The sequence below is a fragment of the Phascolarctos cinereus genome, unplaced genomic scaffold (genome assembly GCF_003287225.1).
Source record: "Phascolarctos cinereus isolate Bilbo 61053 unplaced genomic scaffold, phaCin_HiC Scaffold_726;HRSCAF=1367, whole genome shotgun sequence".
Lineage (NCBI taxonomy): Eukaryota > Metazoa > Chordata > Mammalia > Diprotodontia > Phascolarctidae > Phascolarctos > Phascolarctos cinereus.
In genome coordinates this window covers 412,676,797-412,697,975 of record NW_027556098.1, presented here as the reverse complement: position 1 = coordinate 412,697,975, position 21,179 = coordinate 412,676,797, and the positions used below count along the sequence as shown (strand labels likewise).

Sequence of the window (21,179 nt, the reverse complement as noted above, 5' to 3'; positions counted from 1 at the left end):
TGGGCTGTTCTCCCTCCTCTGCTTGGACTACTGACCTCCCTGGCCTCCTTTGAATCTTAACTAAAATTGTGCCTTCTACCGGGAGCCTTCCCCAACCCCTCTTAATCCCAGGGCCTTCCCTCCGTTGTTAATTATTTCCCATTTATTGTCCAGCTGGCTAGCTTGTTTGCATGTCGCCCCCCACCCCCATTAGACTGCAAGCTCCTTGAAAGCAGGCATTGTCTTTTGCCTCTTTTTGTGTCCCCGGTGCTTAGCGCAGTGCCTGGCACATAGTAGACACTTGGTAAACGTTCACTGAATTGAATTAGTGTTTTAATTACAAGGCCAGAAAGGTAGGTTGTGAACGGCATTAAATGCCACAGCAAGGCGTGTGTATTTGATCCTAGAGGCAATGAGGAGCCCCTACAGTTTCCTGAGCAGAGGAGTAACATGCCAGACCCATGCTCTGGGAAAACCCCAAATAGGGTCACGAAGAGTCAGCCATGACTGAACAATAACAAAAGTAGGAATGAGGATTCCATAAAGGAGACTGAGAAGGAGCAGCCAGACAGGGAGGAGGAGAGCAGTGTCACAAAAATCTGAGGAGAAAAGAGCATTCAGAAGGAAAGGGTGATCAAGAGTGCTGAATGCTGCGGAAGGGGGAGTGAGGAAAGACCACCGAATCTGGCAGTGGACAGAGCAGTGGTCACTTTGGAAAAAGCCATTTTGTTTGAGTGATAAGGTCAAAAGCCATATTGTGCTTTTGGGCAGCGAGGAGCAAATTTATTGAACATATAAAGGACTCAGGAAGATCTGATTTCAGATCCAGCTGGACACAGAAAGGGTAGACTTTCTGAGAGAGCAGCAGTGAAAAGGAAGTAAAAAAGATGAGTGCTGAGGAAATGACCGGGCCAAGGACAAGATCTCTAGGACCGGGGAGTATGTTTAGAGGTAGCACAGAAAGAGATAGGAAGAAGGAATGATAAAGTAAAAAGAAACTGGGAAGGGAGGGAGGGGAGGCCAAGAGCAAAAGTTGGGTAAGCAAGGACGAAGCCTGTGGGGTCATTCTCAGAGACCAGAGGGAAAAGAGAGAGGACTGACGACACAGAAACATCTTAAGCAGAGAGAGGAGATGAAAGAGGTCGCATGGGACGATCTCAGTTGTCTCATAAAATGTTAAGCCAGTTCATCTGCACAGAGCAAATGGGGTGGAGATGGATTGGGGGGCTGAGAAGAGAGGAGGCAGGTGGGGGGCGGGGTTCATCAGAGAAGAATAAAAGGAGATACCCGATTGAAAAAAGAGAACCCGATTGAAGTCAGCATGTATACATCTTACAGCAGTGTGAAAGGGATGGTAGAGTGACCACTACTATTTTGTCCTCCATTCTACTAATGACTCACCACCCAGATGGTTTTTCCCTGTATAAATGTTTCTTCTGGGAAGTAATATCTAAGAATCTGTAAATCTCCTCCTTTTTGTTAGCTACAAGCCCCCCACCAGAGACAGAGATTCTGGCAAAACATCTGTGTTAGACATATTTCTATCTTTACTCTGAGGATGTTCCACCCCCACCCCCAGCCCCATCATTTGCTTCTTACCAACTGTATTTCCAATAAGTATAACACCAATAGGGATGGCTGGCAGTTATCCCTATTTATAAAGACAAAATAAACTTTTAAAACAAAGAAAGACAAGCGGCTTCCCCCTCCCCAAGCCCAAAGGAAAAGGCTTCCCATGAAGAAGCTCAAGGCAGGAACTGAAATATAAATACAAAATTTTCACCTCAGGGTCTCCAGTAAGGGGTGGGGGAGTTTCAGCAACACCAATTCTCTTGTCCAGCTGACCCAAGCCCTGGCTCCTTTCTGGTGCTTGCCTCTGCTAATGCTTCTGCTCTCTCTGTGACTCCTTACAACTTCCCTGTGTCCAGCTCTGTGTTAATTCTCCTCCTCAAGTCCTCTTCAAGTTCTTCCTCTAGGCCTCAAGAGATTCCCCTAGGCAGGCTAAACCTTTTACAAGCCATCTAACCCCTTCTTGTGGTCCCTTTTCTCTTATTAGATCCTGGGCTTTCAAAGACCGCTCCCTTACAAATGTATATGTTGGTCTGAAAATCGGTGGGTCTGGGAGTGCCAGTGCCCCAGACACGCAGAAATGAAGCTCATTGAGTTTTAGAAGCTTCTCTGCTATCTCCACTCTATGGTTCAGATTTTCTGTCCTTTTTTTTTTTTTAAGATCCATACTGTCAGGGAAGAGGCTGTTTTTCTTTCTTGCTCCACCCACAACAGGCTACTTACTCAGGCTGTATAACCTTTAATCTTGCTTCATCCATTAGCTTGATCTGACTAGCAAAGTCCTCAGGAGTTACTTTCAACACATCATGGAACTACTACATTGCTTTTGTTGTCATGGGTCCAGTTCTGTTCTTCCGGAGAGGATGAGCTGCTGCTTCTGCTGGCCTGGGGAGGAGGGGAGATGACCAGGGTGCTGGCCAATGGGCCCTTATGTTTTGTGGCCTTGCACAGCTCCAATTTAGCAGGTGCTCATATTTTTCTTTCATGTTGTCCTCACTCTCTCTCATTAGATGGGGGTAGGGGGAGGCTCCCTGTCATTGCTGGGCCTGCAATCTTGACTGGTCCCTTTGGCCCAGGCTGCCTAGTGTCTCTTCTCGGTCACCCTGAAAGCCTTTGGGTCAGAGATGGCCCAAGCATCAGATGGAGCCATAGTCAGCAGGAAATCAGAGCCTATAAGAGAGCTTTTTATAAAACTATGACTAAGAAAGAGAAGAGGAATATTGGATAATAGCTTGAAAGTATGGTAGATCCAACTGAGGGGAAAATAGTGAACAGAGAGACTGAAAATTGTAGGGGGAGGGGAGCAAGAGCAGGTATAATCTGATGGTTGATCTTGGCAAGGAGAAAAATCTGTATCCTCCTCAGAGACTCCAGGAGAGAGGGGAGGTAGGGACAGGATAGTAACGTTGACTTATTCTGAGATGTGGAGCAAAGAAAGTCGGCCAGAAGTGGATTTACTTTTTTCACTAAGGTCATGAGAATCCTTTATGGGAAAGGCAGGTGTGGGAGGTTTGAGGAAAGAAGAGAAGGTTTGGAATGCCCCGTGGGGTGGATGGAGCCTGAGGGTTGCTTTGCTGCAGTGAAAGCCCAGCTGAGATTAGATTCCACAAATTTGGAGGGTTTGCTCAATTGCGTAATTCTCGCCAATTCTGTTCAACATCATGGGAGTAGGAGCAGAGGAAACCCATGGTGAAAGAATCCGGGGTTGAGGTTTGGCAAAGCATGAGGGGTGAAAGGACAATCCGAGAGAGCTTCTTAGAATGTAACATCACAGAAGGTCAGAGCTGAAGTCACCTTAGGTAGAGACAATCTGGGTCTACCCTGTCTCGTGTTACAGATGGGGAAACTGAGGCCCAGAGAGGGAAGTTAGCGGGCATGAGGTCCAGCCCCTGACCTATTGGGTCCCTTTCTCCCTCTCTGGGCCTCAGTTAGATACGTGAGGTGATAATGTGAGACAAGAGGGTGTCCAATGACCCCCATGGACTCTAAGCCTCTATTTGATTTGTTTCTGGCCAGGAACAATTCCAGCTGTACTGCACCATGAACTCCACCTTTGAACTGTGCAAGATCTGCACTGAGCGGGACAAGGACACAAGGCTGACGCCCTGTGGCCACCTCATGTGCTACCCCTGTCTGGATGGCTGGCAGGTGTGCGAGGCTTTGTTCTGAGAAGGGGGAGGGTCCTCAGGCCCGGTCCTGGTCACTACTCCTCTGCCTTTCTGTCTCCCACTAAGGATCCCTCTGGCTGGACTTCTACCTGTGTCTCTCTGCCTTTCTCTCTCTGTCCCTTCTCTCCATGTCTCCATCCATCTCTGCCTCTTTCTGACTCTCTCTCTCTCTCTCTCTCTCTCTCTCTCTCTCTCTCTGTCTTTCCCCCTCCCTCTCTCTATTTCTTTCTCCTTCTCTCTGTGCCTGGTCTCAGCCTTTCCATCCCGGACTCTGTTTCAGCCTTTACCTTTTTCTCTCTCCTCTCTCTTCTTCTTTCTTTGTTTCTGTCTCATAATCCACCTCCATTCTGCTCAGGTAAGAACTGGACCATGTGACTTGACTTCTGCTCCAGCTCTGACCTGCTATGATTCTGAAACTCTGTGCATGCTTGTGTGTGTGTATGCATGTACACATGTGTGCATGTGTGTATGCATGTGCATGTGCTTGTATGTGTGTGTGTGTGTGTCCATCTCAGCCTTCTTCTACCCATATGTCCTTCTATCATTCTCTCCATCTCGGTCTTTCCATGCCTGTCTCTGCCTCCACACTGTGTCTCTCATTCCTCCCTTATCTCTTCCTCTCCATCTCTCTGTGTCTATCTCTTCCTGTGTATCTTTCTCTCCATCTCAGTGTCTCTCCATATTTTCTCATGTGCATCTCTCCATCTCTCCCTCCTCCACCCCCACCCCCATTCCACACACCCCCCCCCGTTGCAGCCCTGGGGTAGTCAGTCAATAAATATTTGCTAAGCACCTACTATGTGTCAGGTGTTATGCTATGTGCTAGAAGCTGGAGGTTAAGCACAGGGGGAGAGGAAAAGTGGGCAGACCCTGACTTTGCTTCACCTACCCCCAGAAATCCCCAGACCACACCTGCCCCTTCTGCCGATGTGTGATTCAGGGATGGGAGTCTGTGACCATCCAGCCTTTCCCTGGGGATTCACAAGACCAGGAAGACATGGAGACCTCAGTTAAGGTGAGATCTGGGCTGAGGATGAAGGTGGTGAGAACGAAGGGAGTGGCAGAGGAGGAGGAGGAGGAGGAGGAGGAGGAGGAGGAGGAGGAGGAGGAGGAGGAGATAAGAAAAAGAGAATTGGGGTGGGGAGAGATAAGGGGGAGGGAGATACTTGGAGAAGCAGAGACTAGGAGAGAGCAGTGAGAGGAAGAGATGCTGATCCCCTGCAATGCCTCCTCCAGGTGTGTTCCAGGAATCCCCCTCTTGAGGCTCCCCCCCTGCCCCCAAGGCCTAACCTGCCCCCTAGAGGATATGAGGACAGTGAACTGGTGAGTGATGGCCAACTCCTACATCACCAGCCCCCTCTTCCCCACCTTGGCCGTCCCCTCACCCCTCCTGCCTCTTGAGGACCACCAGTCTCACAGGCCACCAGATCTGGCGGAAAGGACCTGAGTCTTCAACCTAGCCCTTCTACCGTATGATCTTGGGGTTTTGCCCTTCACAGCCCCAACAATAAAACTCATGAGCTGTAAGGGCACTCCCACTTCTGATATTCCCTATCCTAAGCCCCCTCCCAGCCCTGACATTCCCTGTTCTAAGGGCCCTCCCAGCCCTGACATTCCCTGTTCTAAGGGCCCTCCCAGCCCTGACATTCCCTGTTCTAAGGGCCCTCCCAGCCCTGACATTCCCTGTTCTAAGCTCCCTCCCAGCCCTGACATTCCCTGTTCTAAAGCCCCTCTCAGCCCTGACATTCCCTGTTCTAAGCCCCATCCCAGCTCTGACACCCTTTAATTCTGAGAGACAGAAATTGTCAGACTAGACTAGCGCATGAAAGTCCTAGGCCGTGGGGCTTTCTCTGCCAGCTGCAGTCCCTTTGCCGGGCCTGTACAGTCGCCGGTGCTGGCAGACAGGCCCCTGGGATTGCACGGCCCTGGCGGCTCGAGGACCCGATGCCCTCTCTCCTTGGCTGTTACTCTCCCCCAAACCCCTTTCTCAGGCTGAGCTCCTCAGGGAGCTCCCCCTCCCACCCTGCCTTCCATTTGCTGCTTGGACCTGGCTCCATATTTGGCTGGAGCTGACAGGGTGTCCTTCCCCCCTTCCTGCCGGCCCTCTGTTTGCCCAGGCGAGGCTGTGTTCTCTTGCTTCCTGAGTCCTTGTTTGTTTGAAGAGGGGCCAACTATTGATTTCAAGGATTTGATTTCTCCGTATACCCAAGTGCCCTCCCCCTGCCAACACCCCCCCACACACACACACACTTGCTCTCTGCCCACTTGTGCAGGTGGACACACTCAGAACTAAAGGGCTCTTAGAGTCCATAGAAACCAACCCCCACATTGGAAAGAGAAGGGCTGGGCTGAGAGCTATTTATATTTATCCTAGGACATCAGAGCCGAGCGGGCTCTTAGAGCAGAAAATCTAGCTAGAATAGAGACCATCAGGTTACAAGGAGCCCTAGAACAGTGGGACTTTAGAACACAGAATGTCAGAGATGAGAGATCTTTAAAGACAGGGTGGCAATCAGGGTCCCACAGCTAGTAAGTGTCTGAGGCTGGATTTGAACCCAGGTCCTTCTGACTACAGGGCTGGTGCTCTAACCACTGCGCCACCCAGCCACCCCATATGGGATATCAATTCTAAAAGGACTTTAGCACATATAACATAGGCCATCAGAGCTAGGAGTGATCTTAGAATAGGAATGTCAGAGTTCGGGACAGGGATCTTCCAGGCTACTCATTAACTCCTATGGGGGCAACCTCTCCCCACAGTTCAAAGTATTCTATGGATCTGCACTGCGCACAAGCCCCCACTGGCATGCTTTTCTTCAAGTCAGCCAGTAGATACAATTAGCTCAAAGCAAAGGTATTAACTGAGATGGCACTGTAAGAAAAACAGCAATAAATCATTTCCCCCATAAATGTGAGGCACATTCTCCCACAAAGAACAGTGTCAGTGGGGAAAGTGGGTATATAGAGAACAGTGATACAGAATCCTTGGCTTCCTTCAAGGCTTATCTTAAAGTCACCTTCTGAAAAGGACCTTTCCTGGTCTCCCCGCCCCCACCCCCCCAAGCAAGAAAAAAAAATGCTAGTAAAAATGCTAGTACCTTTCCCTTTGAGGCTATTTTTCATCCACTCTGCTACGTAAATTGTACGCACCATTTTATGTACTTTCTGTCCCTTCCGCCCTCCCATTAGAATATAAGCTTCTCAAGGGCAGGGACTATTTTTTCATTTTCTTTGTATCCCTAACCCTCCACCTAATCCCTTATACATGTGTTGTCATTGTTGTTGCTGTTATTCGGTAGTTTCAGTCTTGTCTGAACGGAGGCCAATAGGGTTAAGTGACTGGCCCAGGGTCACACAGCTAGTTAGTGTCTAAGGCCAGATTGGAACTCAGAAAGATGAGTTTTTGCTGACTCCAGGCCACCTAGCTGTCCACCTTTAAGCAGAGTAAGTGCTGAATACATTGATTAACAGAGAGGCACGCTTAAAACAAATATATATTGTCAAGACAAATTCTGCCTCTGGCACTCTTGGACCCTGATATCCTTTCTCTTCATTTGGTGCCCTCATATTATTTCCCTTGGGTGCAGGATCTCAGCTGATAGGTCACTCAACTGGTCCCTGGCCTTGCTACTCTCCAACTACCAAAGCTAACTCTTTTTCTTTTGGGTAAGGTATTGTCTCTTGGGCTACAAAGAAAGCCAGTCAACCAGTCAGTCAATAAACATTTATTAAGTGCCTACAATGTTCCAGATACCCGCTAAGCACTTGGGATACAAATAAGAAAAAAGAAAGGCAGTCCCTGCCCTCAGAGAGCTTACAATGTAATGGGAGGTGACATGCCAAGGAAAGGAAAAGGAAAAGGGATGAAAAGGGGAAGGGGGAGATATCCCTTATCCCCCAGACAGGAGTAGTATTCCCTCTCAATGGCTGGATTCTTCTTCCATAGCTGGCTCTCTTCTCTACTGCCAAAGGTCAGCTCCTCAGAACTGCTTGCTTTCCTGACTCCAGAGTTAACAAGCTCACTTTTTGTTCATACAAGCTTGCTTTTTTGAGTCCACCATGGGAAAGCTGTCCTCTAATTCTATCAAAGAGCATTTCTTCACACCTGGTAAAGCCGAAACAAAGTGAAAACCCTTCTTTGCCCTTAGTTCAAGGCAATTATAGTTCATTGTTCTCTTAACATGCCACTGATCTTTTGGGATTTCTTCATCTGGCCAGAAAAGGTCCTAGATTTAGAGCCAGAAGGTATCTTAGAAGCCACACAGTCCAAGCTCTTCATTTTACAGGCGTGGTTTGAAGAGTTTCAATTAATAACCCAAAGTCATACAAGTAGTAAATGTCAGAGGTGGGATCTGAACCCTTGGCTTTTTACCTCAGAACCAGTGGTGTTTCCACTGTACCACAAAAAACCAATTGATCAGAGACTTGATCAACACCCACACCCATGCCCACACGTACACAAGTAAGAACTTTCTAAAGAGTCAGCTGTCCCAAGAAACAGGTGTCCATGTTAGAAGAGCATCCATTGAAAGGCGGAGGAGATTACACTCAAGAGGGACATGATAGCCATCTAAGGACTTGCTAATAAGAGTCTGAGGCCAGAGATGACCTCAGGCCTTCCTGACTCCAGGCCCAGCACTCTATCCATTTATCTACATCTATATCTATCTACCCAGCTGCCTCAAGTATAGGATGAAATAGGAGGGATGAGCCCGCCAGAGCAGGAGTCAGAGGAAAGAAGAGAAATAATAGTTGGAGTGGGTAAGGCCAACCTAGGACTTGGGCTCAGAATATCAGAAATGGAAGGGCCTTTACAAACCATTAAGTCCCATGCCCTCATTTTGATAGATGAAGAGACTGAGGTTCCAAGTCATTTGCTTACAGCTGCATAGACCATGAGTAACACCTGACTCCTAGCCTAGGGCCTTTTCCCCAACTCACAGAGGGCTCCACTCTTGCAAAAGGAGAAAGAGCCAGAGGCTGAGATGCTCTAGAATCAGGTTCTACCTTTGCTCCTGATTTCCTATGCCCTATTGAGCAAGTCAGGGACCTCTGGGGGCACTGGAGCGCATAGAGCCCCAGGCTTGGCGTCAAGAAGACTCATCTTCCTGAGTTCAAATCCAGCCTCAGACACTAGCAGTGTGACCCTGTGCAAGTCATTGGACTTTGTTTGCCTCAGTTTCCTCATCTGTAAAATGTGAGGAAGGAAATGGCAAAACCGCTCTAGTATCTTTGCCAAGAAAACCCTAAATAGGGTCACGAAGGGTCAGACACGACTGGAAAAATGACTGAACAAAAACAAATTGGGCAAGCCGCTGCCTTTTTCAGGTCTTTGATTTCCTCATCTGGCAGATGAAGGGGTTAGAGAAAAGCCCTCCTGGCTCTGGCTGACACTCCCTGGTTCTGCCATTTGGTTCTTCCCAGACCCCAGGCTCCTCTTCACCTTTCTTGCACCTGCCAAGACTCCGGCCCCTACATTTGCCTTTCCTCGGATTGGTTTCCTTGCCTCTCTTCCCCGGGACCTGGTTTCAGAATAGGGGCAGCCGGGTGAGTGAGGTGCACTGGGTTCAGTTATGAAATGGACTAGAATGTCTGGGGAAGGGCCTGCATACTAGGTCCCTGAGGACCTCAAGGTGGGTGCTCAATGTCTGGGTCATACCTGAGCAGGGGTTTATTGGAGGAGCAGGTAGAACAGAAGGTTCTCCTGGATCTGGCTGGGGTGGGGAAATGGGGACCACTGGAGGAAAAAGAATGAATTGATATAATCTATCTAACAGAGCAGCCCCTGAACCCATCAGCTCCTAAGGGACACACGAGGCCCAGGTGAGCCCTGTCTGCTCAGACTGCTCCTTCTCCATGCCCCTCTGGGCAGCCTTCTCTAACCAACCTCCTCCTCCTCTTCTTCTGCAGGTCCCAACTAGAGCCCAGGACCCAGAAAACTCAGAGCCCAGGGAGCCTCATCCAGGAAATGAGAGGCTTGGACCAGAATGATCTCTGAGGTCCCCACCCCCTCTAAAAATCAATGAGTCTGTAAGGCCAGGAACCAGGCAGAAATCCGAGACCAGGCAGGATTTGGAGCTCAGAACCCAGCATCAGAGAGGAAAAAAATCTCCTAGTCCAGTCAGTACACAGTGACTAAAGAAATTCCAAAGCCCCAAACCTAGCCAGAGTGAGTCCCGACCTAAGTCAGAGACCAGAACCCAGAAACAACTCAGAGCCCAGCCAGAAACTAGAACCTAGATAAAATCCACAGCCCAGGCAGAATATGGGGACTAGAGCCCAGGCCCGGAGACCAGGCAGAACTGAAAACCTGCAAGACCCAGAACATGGAGGCCAGGCAGAATTCAGAGAGAACTCAAAGCCCAGGGAGAGAGTTCACAGCACAGAGCCCAGAGTCCAGAGCCCAAAGAGAACTCGAAACCCAGCAGACTCAAAACCCAGATGACCTAGAACAGAGTCTAGAGCCCAACAGACCAGAACTCAGAACTTGGACTCCAGAAAGCCAATTCACTAAAAGTCCTTGATATAAGAGTGGGAGAGGCTGTGGTAAGAAATTAAATACATAAGAAAGGAGTTCTAGTGTGTATCTGTGTGTATGTGTGTGGTATGTAAAGTACTTTCTAAATCTTTAAAAAGCCATATAAATGTCTGCCATTATTATTGTTGGAAATGAGGGGGAGGGAAAGAGAGGAGAGGTCCCACCCACCCCAAGAGCCCAGTGTCCTGTGGATGAGGTCCCCTAAGTAGCCACCAGGGGTCAGCTGGACACTTGGAAGGAGGACTCCAGAGCCCCACCCCTGCTCAGGGACCCAGACTTCTCAGCCATCAAAAGGCAGGTGGCCTTTCCATTCTGACTGATTTGGTCAGGGACCTGGAATTAGAATCACAGACAGAGCAAGAAGACTTTAGACATTTATTCTAGAAGGGAAGTGAGGTGGGGTGAGTGGAAGGGACTTACCCTCAGAGGTCACAGAGCTGGTGACAGGTGGGATTTGAACCCAGGCCAATTCTTTTTCCATGAGGCCACAAGAATTAGCACACTTCTCTCAACCCATCAGAGATCCAGTTATCCAGGCTAGGAAGCGGCAGCCTGGCCCCTCAGCTCTCCCACCTGCTTCAGGCCCAGATCCAGTCATCCAGGCTAGGAAGGGCCAGCCAGCCCCTCAACTCTCCCGCCTACCTGATTGAGGCCCAGCATGCTTGATTTTGCACCCCATCCTTCCCCTTTCTTAGCTTTCCCTCCCCCTGGGGAGGGCAGGGCCACCAGGAGGAATGAGGGGGAGGGGTAAATTCCTCAGATTCCTAGAAAGGGGGAGGGAAGCAATCTGGAACTACCCCCTTCCTGCAGCCTGCCTAACGCCTAAGAGGAGCTACTTACATGCCAGAATGGGAGAGTCAGCCCAAGTCACTGGTCAGACTGGGAGAGCCCAGCTCAGATCATTGGTCAGACTGGAAGAGCACAGCCTAGGTCACTGGTCAGACTGGGAGAACCCAGCTCAGGTCACTGGTCAGACTGGAAGAGCCCAGCCTAGGTCACTGGTCAGACTGGGAGAGCCCAGCTCAGGTCACTGGTCAGACTGGAAGAGCACAGCCTAGGTCACAGGTCAGACTGGGAGAACCCAGCTCAGGTCACTGGTCAGACTGGAAGAGCACAGCCTAGGTCACTGGTCAGACTGGGAGAACCCAGCTCAGGTCACTGGTCAGACTGGGAGAGCCCAGCCTAGGTCACTGGTCAGACTGGGAGAGCCCAGCTCAGGACATTGGTCGAATTAGGAGAGCCCAGCCCAGCCCAAGTCAAGTCACTGGCCAGGCTGGAAGTGACCAGTCGATCTGGGTGCTCCTGATCCGCCAGGGAGACGGCCCCCCCCAGGGCACGGTGGGAGCGGGGACAGGATTGGACAGTGGCTGGCCAGGAGGAGGTCGAGGCTGCCTGCGGGCGGGCGGCGGTGGGAGGTCCTGGCTGGGAGCCCGGACTGGTGGGGGGGTGGTTACTTTGGGGGCCCCGGAGGAAAGCGGTGGGGGGGAGAGGCTAGGGGCGGGGCCTGGGGGCGGAGCCTCCCTCTCCGGCTCTCGAAACTGCGTCCCCAGCGAGAGAGAGAGACTCCGAGGAGCCAGCGGTGCCTTTGGCCCAGACGCCGCCTCTCCTGCAGCCAGCGGCATCATGGAGCCCCCGGGCCCGGGCCGGGCCTCCAGCCCCCGTACCCTCCCCGTCCCCGGCCGGGCCCTGCACCTCCTGCTCCTGGCGCTGCTACTCGGGGGAGCCCCAGGTAGGGGGCCAGGCACCCCAAGTCGCGGAGCGGCAGCTGGGGGGATGTATTGGAGTGGGGCGTGGGGCTTGCATGGAGAGCAATCAGAGGAAGGGGTCCCCTGGGGAGCGCTTTAGGAGGGCTGAGGGAGAACTCGAGGGATCCCAAGAGAGGGGGTCATGTGTAGGACATAAGGGGGTCCATTCTCCAGTACGGAGCTGGGGAGAGCTGGAGAAAGCCCGTAGGACAGGCGTCGGAGATCTCGGGGTGGGGACTGAGAGGAGGAGGTGGGGATAGTGCCTGGGCGGACTGGAAAGAACTCGTGGGCTAGCCCCCCCACACCCGCGCCCCGGGAACGATCAAGGGGGTGGGATGGGGGGGAGAGTCCCGAGAGGGATCGAAGGCGAGGGAGCGGAGCTGGGAAGCGGGCAGGGAGCCCCTCCGGCAGGTGCCGCCCGGGACACTAGGCAGCTCAACCGGGTGGAGACTGGGCAGGTTCTGAGATTGTATGGGGAGGAGAGAGCGGTTCTCTGCAACCTAGAGAGGGACCGGGAAAAGTTGGAGACTCTCTCATCCCCCTCCCTTCCTCTCCCCATTTCCTGGTCCCGTCCCACCCCCACATATACTCACCTGGGGGGCGGATCGGGGAGAGACCCAGAGACCCTGTGACGAGAGGGAGATGGTAAGATGGATGCAGCTGAAGGGAAGTCAGAGAGAGACAGAGAGATAGAGACACTCAGACATATTACAGAGAGGAAACAGAAGAGAGAGGCATGGTGGGCATAGTGGAAACAGAAAGCACCTCTTGGGGGGAGTAGAAACAGAGGAGGGGACAGAGGCAGAGAGAGACAAGAGAGGGCCATGGGGGGCAAAGAGACAGCCATGGGGGGACAGAGAGACATGGGGGACAGAGAGAGAGAGCCATGAAAGGAACAGAGAGACGAGAGAGAGAGAGAGAGAGAGAGAGAGAGAGAGAGAGAGAGAGAGAGAGAGAGAGAGAGAGCTGTGGGGGGGGGGACAGAGAGAGACAAGAGAGAGAGAGCCATGGGGGGACAGAGAGAGACAAGAGGGAGCCATGGTGGGGGGGACAGAGAGAGGAGAGAGAGCACCATGGGGGGGGACAGAGACAACACAGACAATTGTGAGGGGAGGCAAAGAGACAAGAGAGAGCCATGGGTGGGGGGGAGGCAGAGGCAGAGAGAGCCAGGGGGGGCAGACAGACATGAGAGGCCCAGAGACAGAGAGACACAGAAACAGGGGAAGAGCAAGAGAGAAGTGCAGATGTAGAGACAGAGAGACAGAGGGACACAGAAGAACCCAGAGACGGAGACAAGTGTGGAGAGGCCAGGGGCCACAAAGCCCCTGGGTCCTTTTCTCCAGCCCCAAAGCTGGCTGTGTTGCTGGGCCCCTGGGCCCCAGAGTCCCATGTGCCCAGTGCCCAGCCTCCTTGGAGCGCATAGGCCCTCTGCTTCTTCTCCTGCCAGCCATCACTCAGCAGATCCTAAGCCCCTGGGGCTGGGTGGGGCCTGGCAAGGAGCTAGAAGGGCAGCACTATGTGGGATGCCCTCCCTGAGGGCCTGTGTTTCTCTCCATGTACCTGGCCCTGTCTCCTCCTTCAGACCAGTATTCTCAGGGACCCTCAGCTCAGGCTCTCAGTCCCCCTTCCCCTCAATGACCCAAGCTACTGACTCTTCAGCCACCTCCCTTAGGGCAAGGACCCAGGAATTCTCAGCCCCTGTAGGCCTGGGCACCTGAGCTCCACAGTTCTCCCATCCCTTCAGGGACCCAGGCATCTGGGCACCCAGTCCCTATTCCCCTCAGCATCCCCCCATTCCTTCTCAGGACCTCCTTTTCCCTTTTTATGACTCATCTCTCCCCACTCCTCCCCTCCCAGAGGGATGAAAGAAGAGGACTTGATGGGGGGGGCAGAGGAAGGGGCTGTGCCATGCTGAGGCAGGTCTGGGCTGGCCCCACCTCTCCTACATTCCTGAAACCTGCCCAGCCCTGTCCCCCCCTCATCTACCTCCTTCTCCCTTCTCCAACTGCCCCCCTGCTCCCAGGAGGCCACAAATAGGGGGCTGCCTCTCTAGGCACTAGAGACCCCATAGAGGCTGAGAAACGAAAAAGATCTGGGAGTCATAGAGACATCAGCCTAAAAGGTCCATCAGACGTGAAGAAGCTGGAGCAAATGGACCGAAAGACTAAGAAAGCTAGTCTGAGACACACCCAGAGACTGAGAGACACAAAGAGAAAGACCCCAACAGGAAGAGATTCAGAGAGATCCAAAGAGAAAGACTTGCGAATGGGAGAGGAGAGCCAGTTACTCTGCCCCTTTTCACTTCTCTCCTCCCTTTAGTTTGGGTGGGTTGGACACCTGATGGATACCTCATTCCCCTTAACCACCAGGGGCAGGGCTGGGAGAGCAGGATACCTGGGTTCGTGAGAGGACAGGAGCTGAGGGATCAGGAGACTTGGGACCCTGACTGATGGCGAAAATCCAAACATGAGACCAGCAGATCTCTGGGTCTTCCTCTCCCCCCCGACCAGGTGCCCAGACTGAGACACAAGTGTCAGCACCCCGCTTGGTGGAAGTCATGAAAGGGGAGCCAGTGACCCTGAACTGCTCTCTCTCTGGGGCTGGAGGCAAAGAACACTTAGCACTGCAGTGGCTTGTTGTGAGTAACCAATGTGGAGGGAAGGCCTACAGAGCTAGTTAGATGATTGGGGGCCAGAGATAGAAGGCGAGAAGGAGCAATGTGCAGTGAAGAAGGGAAGTGATTGAGAGACAGAATCAGAGATAGATGAGACAGAGGAAGAGGGAGGAACTGAGAGGGACCTAACACCCGGAAACAAGCAGAAAGAAGGCTGGGGAGAGGGAACCAGAAAGCAGACGGAGGAAGGCCAAAAGAAGAGAGAAAAGCGGGGCTCGGGGCTCACTGTCAGACACCCCGAACCCCTTCTTTCCTGGTGCTTTCCCCACAGACAGATCGCTGGGGAAACACCTCTCCCCTGGTCTTTGCCGTGGGAAGAATGGGAGCTCTGAAGAGAAGTGGGGACCCCAGGGTAAAGCCAAGCATGCCCTTTCAACTGCATCCCAACGGGTCCCTGCAACTGCTCTCTGCTGAGATGGGGGACGAGCGGGACTACACGTGCCAAATCCTCAATGGGACAGCAGAAAAGGCACAGGCCACCAGCCACCTCCGAGTCTTAGGTGAGTCCCCAAGCTCTTCTGGGAAGAGAGAGAAAGAGGGTGGCTGACCAGGGGCCAGAGCAAAATGCCAGTGGAGTGGGCAGAGAAACAGACAGAGGGAAAGAGAGATGGTCAGTGAGGGAGAGAAAGCAGAGAAAAGAGGCGGCTGAGAGAAAAAACCCCGGGGGTGCGGAGGCAGGGAGACAAGACTGGTGGGGAGAGAGAGACGAGCCAAGTTCTTGTGTGGATAAGGGTGGGGTAGAGGAAGAGAACATTTCCCACTGACGGGACCCCCTCCTCCCCATCCACTGCAGTGGCCCCCGAGCCTCCTGAGGTCATACCCAACAAGGGAACGATTTCAGTGGTTGACGATAAAGCTCATGAGGTAGGAGAGCCCCAGCCAGAAGAAACAGGCCTTGCTTAAGGGCCAAAACTCCTGGGTCCCTGGGGAAGGGGGGCACCTGGGGCTCTGGTGGGGCAGAAGCAGGGGGGCCCAGACACTCAAATCCCACAAACCTGATGGTCAGCCTTCCCCCGCCCAGATAGCCACCTGTACCAGCCGAAATGCCAATCCTGCCCCCAACATCACTTGGTACCGGGATGGGGAGGCCCTGGAGATCCCCACGGAGCTGAACGGGGGTGAGCTTCAGAGACCCCGGGGGGTGGGAGGTGGGGGTGAGCTTCAGAGACCCCGGAGGGTGGGAGGTTGGGGTGAGCTTCAGAGACCCTGGGGGGTGGGAGGTGGGGGTGAGCTTCAGAGACCCTGGGGGGGTGAGAGGTAGACAGAATGGGAGGAAGAGACTTTGTCCAGCACAGGGGATCCCTCTCCTGATAGAATTTAGAACCAGAACTCAGAGGCCATCTGGTACAACCAAGTCATTTTATAAGCAAGGAAACTGAGGTTCAGAGATTTCCTACAGGTAGGAGCTAGGGAAAAGATCAGAGGCAGCGGGCAAGCCTGACGCTCTCCCCTCCCCACTCACTCTGCCAGTCAAAGGGATGCCTGGGGACCACCTTCTATGGGGGGAAGGTCGGGCCGAGGTCTGACGGAACCCCCATCATCCTGTCACCCCCCCAGAGCTATATGCTGTGAGCCGCACTGTCCGAGAGGCCTCTGGGCTCCACTCCCTCACCAGCATCCTCTACCTTCGGCCCAAGAAGGCCGATCGTGATGTCGCCTTCCACTGCAGGGCCACCTACCATCTGCCCAATGGCCAGCAGGGCCAGCAAGATGCCGCACCCTTCTATCTCACGCTGCACTGTGAGCACTTTGACCCCTGACCTCTGCCCCCCAACCACCGACACACAGGACAGTGGCCAGCTTCTGACCCCTGACCTGACAGTGCATCACATAGTATGTCAACCTCTGCCCCCTTTGCCATAAGCTTAATCCCTGACCTCTGACCCCACCTACTAAGCCCTATTCTGTGACCCCTGACTATAGCCGAGTGGGCAAGACTCAGGCCCCTGACACTGGGGAGTGCCTCAACCACTGACCTGACCCTGCCCTCTGGACCCCCTTTGGATATCTGGTCCAATCCTTCACCTCACCAACCCAAGCCTGCCTTCTGACCCCTAATGAGTGCTTACCCTCCTCCCACACCCCCACAGACCCTACAGAGAACGTACAGTTCTGGGTGGCCAGCCCAGCAGCCCCTGGAGGCTGGGTCCGCGAGGGGGACACCGTCAGCCTGCTTTGTCGAGGAGACGGCAACCCAACCCCTGAGTACATCTTCACCCTGAAGCAGGTACCCCTCCCTCCCCCCACCTCTTTAGAGCCCAACCTAGATAAAACAACACTTGATTCCCTCTGTCGGAGTAATCTCGACACCTTCTCCTGAGATCCCCCCAATTCCCTGCCCTGGGAGTATCATTTCTCCTGCCTTCAGCCCTCTTTTTCTCTTGCCCCAGGAAAACCCTTGACCCTGAGTCCTAGAGGAGCCCCAGTGCCCAGGGATAGCTCCTGACATCGAGAGTCGGGCTGGCTTCCCACCAGATATCTTACCCACTGAGGGAGCGGAGGGCATGGGGACACATTTCTTTTCCTTGTCTTTACCAGGGAAAGAAAGAAGAAAAGTCACTAGAGACCAATACAAATGGCACGCTGACACTTGGGAGAATCTCCCGGGACCAGAGCGGCCTCTACCAGTGTGAGGTAGCCGATTTTGATGCCGATCCCGAGGTGGAGCTGACCCAGAAGTTGGAGATCCATGTGGGATGTGAGCAGGAGCAAAGAAGGGGGATCCAGGAACGGCCACAGGCCCCAGAGCTGGGGTCTCTCCATGCCTCTTTCTCTTCTCCCCTCTTATCAAACATGTCGTTTGTGTGTGACTCAAGACCCCATTTAGGGTTTTCTTGGTTTCCTTCTCCAACTCTTTTGACAGACGAGGAAACTGAGGCAAACAGGGTGAAGTGACTTGCCCAGGGTCACACAGCTAGGAAGTGTCTATGGCTAGATTTGAACTCAGGAAGATGTCTTTCCTGACCCCCAGGGCTAGCGCTCTATCCTCTTACATGCCGCTGAAATTAAAAGGATTAAATCTGACAATTGATAAAGCCCTTCTCCCTCTGAGATTCAGTGATCTTAAGAACCCCAGGCATCTCCCCATCAACTCTGAGTAATAATGCAGCAGCTTCTGTTGGTAGAGCACCATTTGCAGAGCCTTTTATTTTTATTTTTTTTAGGCAATTGGGGTTAAGTGACTTGCCCAGGTTCACACAGCTACTAAGTGTCAAGTGCTTGGTCTGAGGCCGGATTTGAACTCAGGTCTAGCTGCCCCCCATTTGCAAAGTTTTTTGCACACATGTTTGATCCTCGCAGCAACCCTGGGATTACTATTGCTACTATTACTTGGGGCTATTACTATCTCCATTTTACAGATGAGGAAACTGAGGCAGAGAGCTTCAGAGATTTGCCTAGGGAGGGTCATACAGCTAGTAAGTATGGGAGGCAGGATTCAAACTCAGGTCTTACTGACACCCAGTTCAGTGCTCTTTCTACTAGAGCACACTGCCCATCTCTTTTAAGGCAGGCTTTGAAGGCTCTGAGGGTCTTATTCATTGGCTTCATCTCTCCATCCATAGACCCCAAGAACAAGGACACCCTTTCTAGCCCCCTCCCCAAAAGGTCTAGCACAGTGAGGAAGAGCCACCAAAGGCAGTATGATGAAGAAGGGAAGAGAAGGGGGAGGGGAGGGGAGGGGAGGGCGATGACTTGTCTCCACCTATCTGTCTCTCTCTCTCTATCTCTTCTTTCCTCTCCTCTCTTTCTCTCACGTCTCTCTTCCTTCTCATTTTCTCCTCTCTCTTGCTCTCTCTCCTCATCTCTTCTTTCTCTGTCTCTCTCTCTCCCCACCGACTTCTCACCTTACACTTTCCTTTATATCGTCTCACCTTCCAGACCTGGACCCCCTGGAGCTGAGCCCTGGGGAGAATGTGACATTGTCCTTAGGGGACACCACGGAGCTGGGCTGCTTGGCCTCTGGGGACCCAACCCCCAAAGTCCTCTGGATGAAGGTAAGGCAGGAGGCCCCACCCTGTCCCACTGGCTCCTCAGCCCTGGGTCTGTGCCCTACGAATGCTTCCCCTCCCCCCCCACCTCACATACTCTCTTTCTCACTCTTTGCATCTCTCTGTACCCCAGGATTCCATCCCCCTGGACCAGGGTCCCCACTTCACTCTCACCAACGTCTCCTTCAACTCAGCTGGTATCTATACCTGTGAGGCCTCAGTGCCCAAGCTGCCTGGGCTCACCAGGTCCCGGACCCTGCAGCTGCTTGTGCAGGGTAACCCCAGGGCATGGAGAGAGGGTGGGGAGCAGACGGGAAGGGATCCTGGAACCAGCAGAGAGGAGCCGGGAGGGCCGCAGGGCCCTGCACTTGTGCTAACTATCTCTTCATTTCTTCCTGTGTTTCTTTACCTTGTGACTCCCTCTCTTGGTCTTTCTCTCTGCCCCCCTCGTTGCCTTCTCTTCTTCCCCTGGCCATGTCTCTCTTCCTTGATTCTCTCCTCTGCCTCTCTGTGTATCTCTGTGTGTCTCTTTCCTTCTCTACCTGTCCCTTTCTATCTCTCTCTATTCCCTTCTGGCTCTATCTCTGTTATTTCCCCTTTCTCTGTCTCTCTTCTCTGGCTGTTTCCTTGTTTCTGTCTTTCCATACACACACACACACACACACACCCATCTAGGTGGACCAGAGCTGAAGCCAGAGGAGATGCGGCCTCAGGGCAGCAGTGGCTGGACAGAAGGGGATGAGGTGACCCTAACCTGCTCTGCCCGGGGACACCCAACACCAAAGCTGAGCTGGAATCATGAAGGGGAACCAGTAAGAGATTTTCCCCGACATCACCCCTGAATCCCCTGCCTAAGGGCTCCAGCATCTGGGGGCTGCCCCTGAGGAGCCTGAACCCTCAGGAACCCAGGTGTCCTAACTATCCCCGACCCCACGGGGACATAAGCATGGGGCCCCCCAGCCTCCTGACCTCTGCCCCTCACAGGTAAACAGAATCATCAGTGGCTGGGTTCAGAGCTCACTGAAACTGAAGGTGATGGGGACTGTGGCCAGGGAGGGGGTCACCTGCACGGCCTCCAACCACCTGGGTCATGACCAGCATACCTTTCACTTTGAGGCAGGTGAGCCTACCTCCCTGAGGGCAGGGGACAGCGGCCTCCTTTGAGGAGGGGCTGCCTGCTGACCCCTCACCCTCTCTCACAGTGGCCTCGCAGGCCCCCCAGGCAGGGGTGGCCGTGATGGCGGCTGCAGTCAGCGTGGGGCTGCTCCTTCTGGTCGTAGCTCTTTTCTACTGCATGCGTCGGAAGGGCCGGTGCTGTCGTAGCCGGGAGAAGGTGCCCCCGTGAGTGTGCCCACCTGACTTGTCCCTTCTGACCCTGACCCTCATCATCCATTCAGTAAGCGCCCCTCATAGGCCAGGCGGGGGTCTGGACTCAGGGTGGGGGGGACCACACGAATACACATAAATAAATATAACCTCTATGACAAAATAAATCCATAGAGATTTCAGGGGTGGGAAGGAGGACTATCAAGGGGGAGGGGGCAAAATGGGGAGATGGCATTGGGGCAATGAGAAATCACCAGAGACTCTCAGAGAAGGCTGTACTTGGGAGGAAACTAGCGATGACAAAAGCCAGAGAGGGGAGGGAGGACATCCCAGATGTGGGGTACAGCCCAGGCAAAGGCAGAGTCTGGAGACAGAATGCAGTAAGGGGGCTTTGGGATCCTGACTGTCTCTGGCACCTGCTTCATTCCTGACCTTCACCTCCCTTTTGTTCGACCCCTGGCTCATCCCCACCTAACTGAGAGTTCTCAGACACAGATCTGGTCCCTGGACCTTTCCTGATGCCTGTTCTTGACCACTGTCCCCTTTCTCTCTTATCTCCCAGGCTGCCCCCTGAGCCGGAGCCGAGCCGTCCTGGCATGGATCGCCCAGAGCAGACAGGCCTACTGTCAGGAGGTGGAGGAGGGGGCGGCAGCCGAGGAGGCCATAGCTTTGGGGATGAGGTTAGCGTCCAGGGGTCTAGCTCAGGGAGGGCTGTGGGGGAAAGGGGGGGACAGTCTCCTAACCTCAGGCCTTCTGTTTGCCCTCCCGCAGTGCTGAGCCTCAGGACTCTGATGCGTCCTCAATCCCGCCTTCAGTCTTTCACCAGACTCAGAGAAAGCTGTTTGCAGGTGGTGGGAGCAGGGGAGTACCCTCTATCTGGTCCCAGCCACCCCTTCCCCCACCGCTTCCTTCCCCTGCCTGAGACTTGGGATATGGGATAGCGCCTAGGCTGGCCCGCCCTTCAGAGATGAGAATCTCCTTCCCCCAGCCCCTGAAATATCCCTTGGCTTCTGGCCTGGGGCCTGGCCCTGGGGGGAGGGGGTCAGTGGAGGGAGCTATTTATACCAGCCTCTGAGGTCTACTCTCCCTCCTTCTACTCTATAGTCTGACACTGGATCCCTGCCCACCCCCTCACCCTTCCTTCACCTTGGTCAAAAACACTGGAGACTAAATAAAGACCGTCCAACAGCC

The 21,179-nt window shown here is 53.3% G+C and overlaps 2 protein-coding genes and 1 long non-coding RNA gene across 4 annotated transcripts in view; 2 read left to right on the top strand and 1 right to left on the bottom strand.

Moving 5' to 3' along the window:
* CBLC (Cbl proto-oncogene C) overlaps positions 1-10,289 on the top strand; it is an 18,525-nt gene extending 8,236 nt beyond the window's left edge. The window contains exons 7-11 of one of the 2 annotated variants that reach the window (XM_021003774.2): positions 3,565-3,696; positions 4,612-4,731; positions 4,953-5,039; positions 9,141-9,263; positions 9,627-10,289. In XM_021003774.2, coding sequence (XP_020859433.1) covers positions 3,565-3,696; positions 4,612-4,731; positions 4,953-5,039; positions 9,141-9,263; positions 9,627-9,707 — 543 coding nt within the window. In that variant the 3' untranslated portion in view covers positions 9,708-10,289. The remainder of the gene's footprint in view (positions 1-3,564; positions 3,697-4,611; positions 4,732-4,952; positions 5,040-9,140; positions 9,264-9,626) is intronic. The other variant, XM_021003777.2, reaches the window with a different exon arrangement.
* Positions 7,427-11,379, bottom strand: LOC144454267 (uncharacterized). The gene is made up of 2 exons (XR_013482615.1): positions 11,095-11,379; positions 7,427-7,821 (listed from the first exon to the last, which is right to left on the bottom strand). It is a non-coding gene; the product is annotated as an uncharacterized LOC144454267 (long non-coding RNA).
* On the top strand, positions 11,379-21,179 carry BCAM (basal cell adhesion molecule (Lutheran blood group)). Its single transcript, XM_021003773.2, has 15 exons — positions 11,379-11,983; positions 14,510-14,637; positions 14,945-15,173; positions 15,467-15,537; positions 15,695-15,791; positions 16,231-16,413; positions 16,764-16,900; positions 17,212-17,371; positions 18,553-18,668; positions 18,796-18,937; positions 19,338-19,474; positions 19,647-19,782; positions 19,865-20,003; positions 20,551-20,668; positions 20,760-21,179. The coding sequence occupies exons 1-15, from the start codon at positions 11,878-11,880 to the stop codon at positions 20,763-20,765; spliced, it is 1,905 nt and encodes a 634-aa protein (XP_020859432.1). The 5' UTR covers positions 11,379-11,877; the 3' UTR covers positions 20,766-21,179.